This window comes from Equus asinus, chromosome 22, assembly GCF_041296235.1.
Source record: "Equus asinus isolate D_3611 breed Donkey chromosome 22, EquAss-T2T_v2, whole genome shotgun sequence".
NCBI lineage: Eukaryota > Metazoa > Chordata > Mammalia > Perissodactyla > Equidae > Equus > Equus asinus.
In genome coordinates this window covers 59,486,310-59,496,128 of record NC_091811.1, presented here as the reverse complement: position 1 = coordinate 59,496,128, position 9,819 = coordinate 59,486,310, and the positions used below count along the sequence as shown (strand labels likewise).

Here is a 9,819-nt window from a genome sequence, read left to right as displayed (position 1 = left end):
GCAAAGCAGCACGCTGCTGGCACCTGTTCTCCTGGACACTGTCAGTCACCTCAGTTAGGCCCACCAGTTGTTTTCTAAAACTTGTCACAAGCAAGACACAAAAAAGCTAAACCCAGCATTACACAAACAAGGAAAAGATTCAGCTCTCTTTATTATATAACATTTATTTAATAATTTTACCCTTTAAGTTTAAAATTTCATTATAAACTCAAATGAAAAACAAATTCTGGGTTTTAAGAGGCTTAGGAAATAACTCCTTTTTGAATTAGTGTGCAGAACTAAGAATAAACATTTCCTGATGGGACAAAAGTCTCTGGAACCTATTCAGCTTCTGCTGCCTCTTCGCCTTCTCCACATTCAAACCGCACAAAGTCTACCACAGACACCCCGTGGGGCTCCACATACTGTCCCAATGTGATGGAAGGATCCAGCAAATATGGCTGGGACAGCATCTTGGTTTCCGCCTCTCCCCCAGGCTCATCATCCAGGGAGCCAACAGAGAGCGGGGCCATGCCCACCACATGCTGCCCAAGGCGGCGGCCAAGGTCCTCCAGGTCTGCCCTCTGCTCCGACGTCTCGCAGACGACCAGCGCCCCGTACTTCCCCAGCACCAGGTTGTGGAGTGAGGGACTGTGCATCGCTCCATGGACATAAGAGCCAACAAAGAACCCAGCTGGCACCTTCACCCATGCAGCTCGTTTAAGACTCATGTTTTCTCCCAGTTTCCCTATAAAAAAACAAAAACAGAAAACATGCTTCCAGAATATGATGCCTGTGGTAGTACCAAAATATGCACAGAGGTGGCCAAGTGTGAGAGCCAGTCCTCTGCACCGACACCGTGGATCTGCTGTAAGATGGAGAGACTACTTTCAGTTTAAAGAGGACAAGGTGTGGGGGTGAGGGATGGAGAATACCTTTATGGAGCACCAACAGTGTGCCACAGCTGGTATTTAACAACACAGGCTATGCTGTCACACTGGACTCAGGTCTCCGTTCTGCCTCTTACTGGTTACACGACCTCAGGCAAGTGACTTAATGACATAACCCCATTGACTAATTTATCAAAGCCTTGGTTTCCTCACCTGTAAAATGGAGATGATACCACTTAACCTGAAAGCAGAGTGATTGGGAGAAAAAAACAAGATACACGTAAAAGCACTTATAGTATCTGGCATGTTGTGAGCACTCAAATGCTGGCTCTCATCACTGCACTGAGCTGAGGCTTAGAGAGCTAAGGAACCCGCCCAAGGTTACAGAGCTAATACATGGCAGAGCTGGAATTAAAACTCAAATCTGGGGCTGGCCCGGTAGGGCAGCAGTTACGTTCGCACGTTCCACTTCGGTGGCCCGGGGTTTGCTGGTTCGGAACCCAGGTGTGGACATGGCAACACTTGGCAAAAGCCAGGCTGTGGTAGGCGTGCCATATATAAAGTAGAGGAAGATGGGCACAGATGTTAGCTCAGGGCCAGTCTTCCTCAGCAAAAAGAGGAGGATTGGCAGCAGTTAGCTCAGGGCTAATCTTCCTCAAAAAAAACCAACAACAACAACAAAAAACACCCTCAAATCTGACTCTAAAGCAATTATTTTCTTTTCCCCCCAAATTACCATCCCTCTCAAATTCCACCAAAACTGACACAGACAACTCCTGATCATCCATTGTATGAGGAAAAAGTCCACAACTAAAAGCCCCAGAAAACCCAAAACCCCCTGTCATCTGACAGTTTCAACTTCCTTTCATCAAAAATAAAAAGTTAACATTTTCAGAGTTGTTTATAAGAAGCAAAAACGGATTCCAGTTTTCCCTTTCTCTCAGGATGCTATCCCCTCTAAGAAACGTCCAAATAAGCCAAAAGGTAGGAGGGGTGGGAAAATAAACAAAGGAATCTGGGTAAATACTCCTGCATCAGCCACAGTGCCAGCTAATCATAAAAGGGGGTCTCCAAAAACCAAAGGGTTTAACAGCTCCAAGCATCTACCCAATAGTTAGTTCCCAGAAAGTGACAAGGCTCAAACACCCAGTTCTTCCAGAATTTCTTAATAAGTCCCAAATACAGCTGTCTGCCTGGTTTCTCAGTCATGACTCACTGAGACACAATACATACTTCAAGATGATCTGATAAAAACAGAATTGATGCTTTGACTGGAAACGTCAGATGAGCATTAAGTTCCCAGCAAGTCCAACCCCAGCCCTACTTCCCTCCCTCCATCAAGGACACGCAGGAAGAAGGCAAAATCCCCACTAGTCCTGGCGCAGTAATCCAGATAGGGTTCCTGGAACCAGTGGGCTCGCAAAGAACGTACCTTCACAAATTCAGGATCAGAGTTTTTTAAAAGAGAGTTCAGTTTCCTAAACAAGATGCCCCAAAATATCCCTGGATCCCTTTATAAAGAACGTAATGTACTATCTCCCCCATGGTGTATAGTGATGCAATCAACTGGAAGTCAAAAGGCCATCTTTGCCTAAAGATGTGCTTTGTTTGTTAGTGATGCCTGCAGAGTGTTGAAAATAATTTTAATTAGTGCAAACAGCTAAAAACGGAGATTTTTGCATACAAATCTAAATTATTTTACAGGAATTTAAAAATTCTGATGACACTGGGACCCCATTTCCCCCAAGGTAACAACTGGCTAGAGCTTGGTAATGGTTTACCTTCAGCAGACTGTGAGCTTTTCAGGGTGCCTGCTGCTCACCAAGATCTAACACATAACTCACTTCTCACATTCATCTTATCTGACCCTTGCAGGCACATGGGCTGGCAATTCTTGATCTAGATTTGAGGAACATCAGAGATACAAGGAGATCCAGTTCCTAATTTCCAGTTTCCAGAATGCTTACAAATACTCACCGATTGCTAAGGCCAGCTGATCCTTGAGAAAGCCTTCCGTCTCAGGGCCAGCTGGAAGTTCAGAGAGCTCAGAGGAATTCAAGAAACCCTAAGTGCACAAAGAAAACAATCATGCATCAGTTCTGTACTACTCAAATTATCAAGCGACTCGGCAAAAACAGCCTATTTCTCAGAAAATGATTTAAGACAACTAAGTATAAATAGATGATGTTTTCATTAAGCCAAGAATGTTAAAAATTGATAACAGTTCCATTTTTATAAATATTTTATCCTACCACCACACCACCCCCAATTCCATCCCAATCCCATCCTCTGGCCTCACTCCTCAGAATGCAGTTTCCTAAAAATGAGGACTAATATTTTCAAACAATCATAAAATGTTAAAGCTAACAGGTTTGCAGATTGTTGGCAGGAATGCAAAACGGTACAAATCCAACGGAGGAGAATTGGACAACAGCTAACAAAACTACATTTACTTTTATCCTTTGACCCTGTGATCCTAATTCTAGGAATTTACCCTGACAATACACTTGCAACAATATGAAAGTACACATGCACAAAGTTATTGACTAAAGAATTATTTCTAACTGTAAAATACAAACAGCCTAAACGCCCAAACATAGGAGGAGACCGTGGCACAGCCACACAAGGGAATCCCGCACAGCTGGAAAAAAAGAAAAAAGATCTGTAAGAGCTGCTATGGAGTATTTCCAGGATATATTATTAAGTGAATAAAAGCAAATTAAAACAGTATATACATATTATACAACCATTTGTGTAAGAAAAAAGTATTTGTATAAATACGCTTATTTTTGCAAAAAGACATAAAGGATAACCAGAAACCAATGAAGTTGGTTATCTACAGGAGTGGACAAGAATGGGGCAGAAGAGAGAAGAGGGAGCAAGACTTCTCCGAGTGTGTGTGTGTGTGTCTTATAGTTTAACTTTCAGAACCTTGTTCATGTTTTACGTATCAAAAATACATTAACAAGGATTTGGGGTGAAATCAGAAACTGACTAAACAGAAACATAAGACTCTGACTGTATTTCCAATGAATAACAAAACCTCACAGACGGGGATAAAAACTAATCCAAGTAACTCTCAATACAGTCCTTTGACCACGTAACTGTAATGTAAAGACAAAAAGAACATCAAAGAAATCTTGAACTCTTCAGTGGATCTGTTATTTCCAGCGGTTGGGTACAGTGACTGACACAATTTAGTGTGCATTGTAACACTGAGTAAATAAGTAAACATACTGAAGTTGCTAGGAGCCAGTGTACCCACCACGACAGCAGGAAGATACAAACACAGAATGGAGGAACAAAAGGAAGAACCCTGAGGTGCAGGCTTAGAACACTCACACTCACTCACTCACACACACACACACACACACACACTCTCTTCCCTGCTCTGTCTGCCGAAAGAGCAGAGCAGCTATGACATCTCAGTAGAAATAAGCATACCTAATGCCCGGATCTTGGTTTCTGAAAACCATTCCCCCACTAAAAAGGGTCAGGACTCATCAGAGAAGTGGCCAATTCCATGGCTGGGGCAAGGGAAGTATGATATAAGCCCAGAATATCTTGTTACACCAAACAGTAAGGAAATATTCAGAAAATAATGTTGATATATCAAAAGGACAATGGAGCCAGCCTGCACTGGCTCAGCTTGCAGTGGCCAAATCCGGGGCTAATTTGAGCCTCAAAATGAATAACGGATTATATAACGAATTGTAACCTACTGTATAAAATAAGAATCCATGGGTCAATGTTGGTACTAAGTAAATCACTAAATAAAGGGAGAAGAAGAGAAGTGTCTTTCTTACAGTAGAATGCCAACTAACAAAACCAATACATGTAAAAGCAATTACAGGAGTTAGAAAAATAACTATTATGCAACTATCATAGTAATACCTGATTCTGACTAGAACATGAATGGATGCTAAAACTTTTAGGCAAAAGTTTTTTGGGGAATGGATGTTTACACAGTCTCTAAGTATCTCCCATACAGATTACTTGTTAATTACAAAGAGGAATATGGTAACCTTATGGTGGAGAAACCTGGAAGAGACTACCTTAACCAAGAGAGCAAAATTAACATCATCAATAATGGGACTAACAGGGGTCAGCCCTACGGCTGAGTAGTTAAGTTCATGCACTCTGCTTCAGCGGCCCGGGGTTTCACTGGTTTGGATCCTGGGTGCGGACCTAGCACTGCTCATCAAGCCATGCTGAGGTGGTGTCCCGCACAGCAGAACGACAAGGACCTACAACTAGAATATACAACTACGTACTAGGGAGTTTTGGGGAGAAGAAATGGAAAAAAAAGATTGGCAACAGATGTCAGCTCAGGGCCAATCCTGAAGAAAAAATTAATAAATAAAAAATAACGGGACCGGGGCCGGTCCCGGGGCCAAGTGGTTAAGTTCGCACACTCTGCTTCAGCGGCCCAGGGTTTCACCAGTTCAGATCCTGGGTGCAGACACGGCACCACTCGTCAAGCCATGCTGACGCGGCATCCCACATGCCACAACTAGAAGGACCCACAACTAAAAATACACAACTATGTACCAGGGTGTTCCGGGAGAAAAAGGAAAAACAAAAAAACCTTAAAAAATAATAATAATAATGGGACCAATAGTCATCATGTGCTGTCTGATGTGATGTTCTGAGAAAAATACAGGATGATTATTTAATATTCCTAGAAAAATACATATTTGAGTTTAATTATGAAGAAAAATCAGACAAAGTCAAATTGAAGGACATTCTGCAAAACTGTCCTGTACTCTCCAAAAATGCCAAACAAATGAAAAACAAAGAAAGGCTGAGGAACAAAGAAAGGAGACTAAACAGACAAGACAACAAACTGCAACACATGATACCGGATTGGATTCTGGATCTGGATTCTGGAAGAAAAACTCCCTCCTACTTGGCAAAATATGAACCTATCTTGTATATTACACAAATAAAAATACTGTATCAATGTTACAACTCCTGAATGTGATCACCATCCTGTGACTGCAGAGGATGTCTTTGTCTTTAGGAGATACAGGCTGGAGGGAGACAGGGTCCTGATGCCTGCAACATACTTGCAAAAGGATAAAACCAACAGTGATGATGATAATAGACACACAAAAAGTGGTGAAGCAAATGGGGCAAAACATTAACAAATGGTGAATCTAGATAAAATACACTATAGTTTACTATAGAATACTGGCAACTTCCCTATGAGATTGAATTTTTTTCAAAATGAAAGTTAAAACATTAAACTAAAGACCAAAGAGGAAAAAAAATAAAGCTAAAAGGGACCAAAGTCCCTTGTTACAGATAATGCAACAGAGGCACAGCAAAGTAATAGCTCAGAGTTACGGGCAACATCAAGATTAGAATTTCTAGTTCAAGGGACTCATCTACTGAACACAATTCTAAAAGATAATCTCAACACGGTTTTCCATATAATATGAGTATTCAATGCTAGTGATAATTGACATTTACCATGAGATCTCAAGAGAAGGATAAATAGGAGGAGAAAAACACAAAAAATTGTTGTGAGTAGTACTTCCGTCCGCACAATAAGAATGAATCAAAGGCAGACTGACAATTCTGTCCTTGATCCTGCTATGGACAAGAACATGCTTATTCTCCTAAATTGGGTCTTCTCCAGAATGTTTATTTAAAAGTCCTTTTCTCGGGCCATTCTAGATTACTGAATATAAAGCTTCCCCTGACTGGACAGCCTCTACCCCACTGGCATCCATTCATTCAACACAGACTTAAGGAGTCCCAACACAATGCTAGGCCCACTCCTCTTCCAGCAGAGACACAGCAGTGAAAAGACCAAGTCCCTGCCTCATGAAGCTTACATTCTATCAGGCAAGACAGACCATACATAAACACAGAAAAACGTAATACATAAGGATTATAACAAACACTTTTAAATGAAACAAAGTAAGAGGACAGAGCAACAGGAGGAAGGGCCCCCCTCTGCAAAGAGATACCATTTAAGTAGAGAGATGAAGTAAGGGAAAGAGACATGGGAATCTCTGAAAAAGGGAACAGCAAAGATGGGCGGGGGGTCCCAAGCCAGCCTGTTGGAGACAACCCCAAAACTCACTTTACTGTACGAGGAGAGTTGATCCCTTAGGCTCTGACAATGCAACATGGTTCCAAGGGCTACTTGCTGGACCAACTGCTGAAATTTCAAATTTCTGGAAACAAAATCTGTCTCACAGTTTACCTGTGGGAACAAATTGATGTTGCTGTATAAGCTGTTTACTGATAGTTTCCAAAAGTGCCTGAAAGTTAGAGAATAAACCAAGGCGTGGACAGAACAAGTTGCAGACTCAACAAAACAGAAATAAATGACTCTAGAATTTTAAAGCCGCGGTTCTTCTCCTCGCCTGAGGCCAGAAACTGAATGAAGCGATTCGTGTTCTGCCAGTGAGTTGGCAATGACCTGCGCATTCAGAAGATGGTTCCACGATGTCTCCAAAGAACTCACTGCCAGTTCACCACTCGCCTGTGGCTGCATGTCAGAATCACCTCATCCTCCAGCCTCCTCCAACTCCAAACCACTTCTGCTGTCAGCCTGTTTATCTCCTCTCACTCTAACCGAATCCACATCCAATTCTTTACCAGTTGTGGCCCCTAAACCACTTCTAAAATACCTGCTAGCTATCTATCAACTAATTAATATAATTCCTGGCTTTAAAATTTGACTGTTCCAGGGAACTATCAGTGACAAGGTGTAAGGCTACACTAGACTCATATTCAGGAGTAATATTCTAGACTGCTCGGCCTTTTCTCACCAACACATCTGTCCATTTGTATACTTAAATGAATCCACAGCTAATCACTGGTCTCATGGGTTTAATTCCAACTGCCTCCTGTGGTTTTCAAACACCACTTCCTCTTTTTTTTTTTTGAGGAAGGTCAGGCCTGAGCTAACATCCGCCATCAATCTTCTTCTTTTTACTGAGGAAGACTGGCCCTGAGCTAACATCCATGACCATCTTCCTCTATTCTTTAAGTGGTACACCTACCACAGCATGGCCTGATGAGCGCTGTATAGGTCCTCACCACCCAGGATCTAACCGCAAATCCCAGGCCCTCGCATGAACTTACCCTCTACACCACTGGGCTGGCCCCAAATGCCTCTTCTTTAAGAGTGCAAAGCCTGGGCCAGCCCGGTGGCGCAGTGGTTAAGTTTGCACGTTCCACTTCTCAGCGGCCCATGGTTCATCGGTTCAGACCCTGGGTGCAGACATGGCACCACTTGGCAAACCATGCGGTGGTAGGCATCCCACGTATAAAGTAGAGGAAGACAGGCATGGATGTTAGCTCAGGGCCAGTCTTCCTCAGCAAAAAAAAAGAGAAGGATTGGCAGTAGTTAGCTCAGAGCTAATCTTCCTCAAGGGAAAAAAAAAAGAGAGAGAGAGAGAGAGAGAAGTGCAAAGGCTCTACCACAAAGCCTTACACCCAAGGGACAGCTACTTCTGGTATCTGGAATTCAGACAACTCACCTCTACTAGCACTGTCGTGTTTCCTTCCTGCAGCAGCCCAATCAGCCCTTCTTTAGTCTTTCTCCCATGGAGCTTGGCGGCTTTGCTCCAGCCCTCCTTCTGGGCCTGCTTATGGAGCCAGCTCTCTGCCTACAAATTGAAAAGAAAAAAGGCAGATGACAAAGCCACAGAATTTAGAACTGAATGGGGCTCTAAAATATGTTCAAGTTCCCTAATTCTTTCTGCTTCCCCTCAATCCTATAACAGAACTAAAGTAATCTATCATTTACAGACGGCCTACCACCTAATGCCAAACACCAAGCATTGTGCCTGGTGCTCTGGGTAAGTCTAATCTTCACAACAACCCTAGGGGGCAGATAGTAGTATTTTCATTATATACACAAGAACAACGCAATTCTGAAAGATTAAGTCAGATATCCAAGGTCATAGGGTTAGTGTGAAGACATCATGATTTGAGTCCTGGTCGATCTGACTCAAAGCTCACACAAGCCCTTTCAGCTCCAAGCAGCAGGAAACAGCAAAGCAGTCTTGCACGGAATAGGGTTTGTTATCCCTGGGATCCTGAGTCAATTGCTTCCAAATAAGACAGACTCAAAGGGAGAGATTGTCAGTTAAGTCACAGTCCTATCCAGGGCTCTGCCGTTATGGGTCACTGGGCAGCAGGTCTGACTCCTATGCTCCGCAGCGCGACCTCCCTAAGAGACTGAGATCAGACCCTAGGACCCACCCTGTCCCTCCTCCTCCCTCACACCTTTTTGAGATCCCCGCCACAAGCCTCCAGAGCTTTCTTGCAGTTTACAAAGGCGTAGCCCGTTTTTCGCCGCAGCTTCATGAGGAGCTCCTTGCTGGAGGCCGAGGAAGACAGCCAGCGCCCGGCATGAAATGAATGCCATGGCTCGGGCGACTGAAGCAAAAGAGGCCCCGCCTGGAGGAGACAGGAAAAACAGGGTGAGAAGCGGGCAGCAGCGAGCAGCCGGGCCGGGGGGCGGGTAGAGAGCACGTGCGCAGGTGGGCAACATTAGGAGACTCGGGGGCCCCGGGGGTGGGGGAAAGGCTGCGCACCAGGGCTGGACCTCGCAGAGGCAATGAGGGCGGGGGAGGGGAGGGATGGAGTCGAATGGGGGTTGGAGGAAGGGGAAGGTGCATCACAGACGCCTGAGAGACCTGCGAGAAAGGCAGGTCGCTGCCGGGGCCAAGCCCCCTCCGCGGGCAGCGCCGGGGCCGCGCGACCAGGCAGAGGCGAAGAGCTCGCAGCAGCGACATGCCAGTGGCCGCCGTACACTCCCGCCGTCCGGGCGGCGCCCCGGTGACGTCAAAGGCCGACGGCGTGGCGGCGGGGCCAAACCTCTCCCCCGGAAGGCACCAGACCAGGGTGGCGCCATCTGCTGGCCGGAAGGGCACACTCGCCTCCGCCACTTGGCTTATTGAGACTGTTTCACAAGGAATTA

The 9,819-nt window shown here is 44.6% G+C and overlaps 1 protein-coding gene across 2 annotated transcripts; it reads right to left on the bottom strand.

Moving 5' to 3' along the window:
• Window positions 1–155: 155 nt before the first annotated feature.
• On the bottom strand, window positions 156–9,698 carry TSFM (Ts translation elongation factor, mitochondrial). Of its 2 annotated transcripts, XM_014844045.3 has the most exons (6): window positions 9,536–9,698; window positions 9,123–9,296; window positions 8,372–8,500; window positions 6,964–7,086; window positions 2,847–2,934; window positions 156–727 (listed from the first exon to the last, which is right to left on the bottom strand). In XM_014844045.3, exons 1-6 carry the CDS (start codon window positions 9,632–9,634, stop codon window positions 321–323), a joined length of 1,020 nt encoding a protein of 339 aa, XP_014699531.1. In that variant the 5' UTR covers window positions 9,635–9,698; the 3' UTR covers window positions 156–320. The 2 variants fall into 2 exon arrangements, with proteins under 2 accessions (XP_014699531.1, XP_070350959.1); XM_070494858.1 differs by lacking the exon at window positions 6,964–7,086 and having other exon boundaries at window positions 9,536–9,695.
• Between the last annotated feature and the right edge of the window lie 121 nt (window positions 9,699–9,819).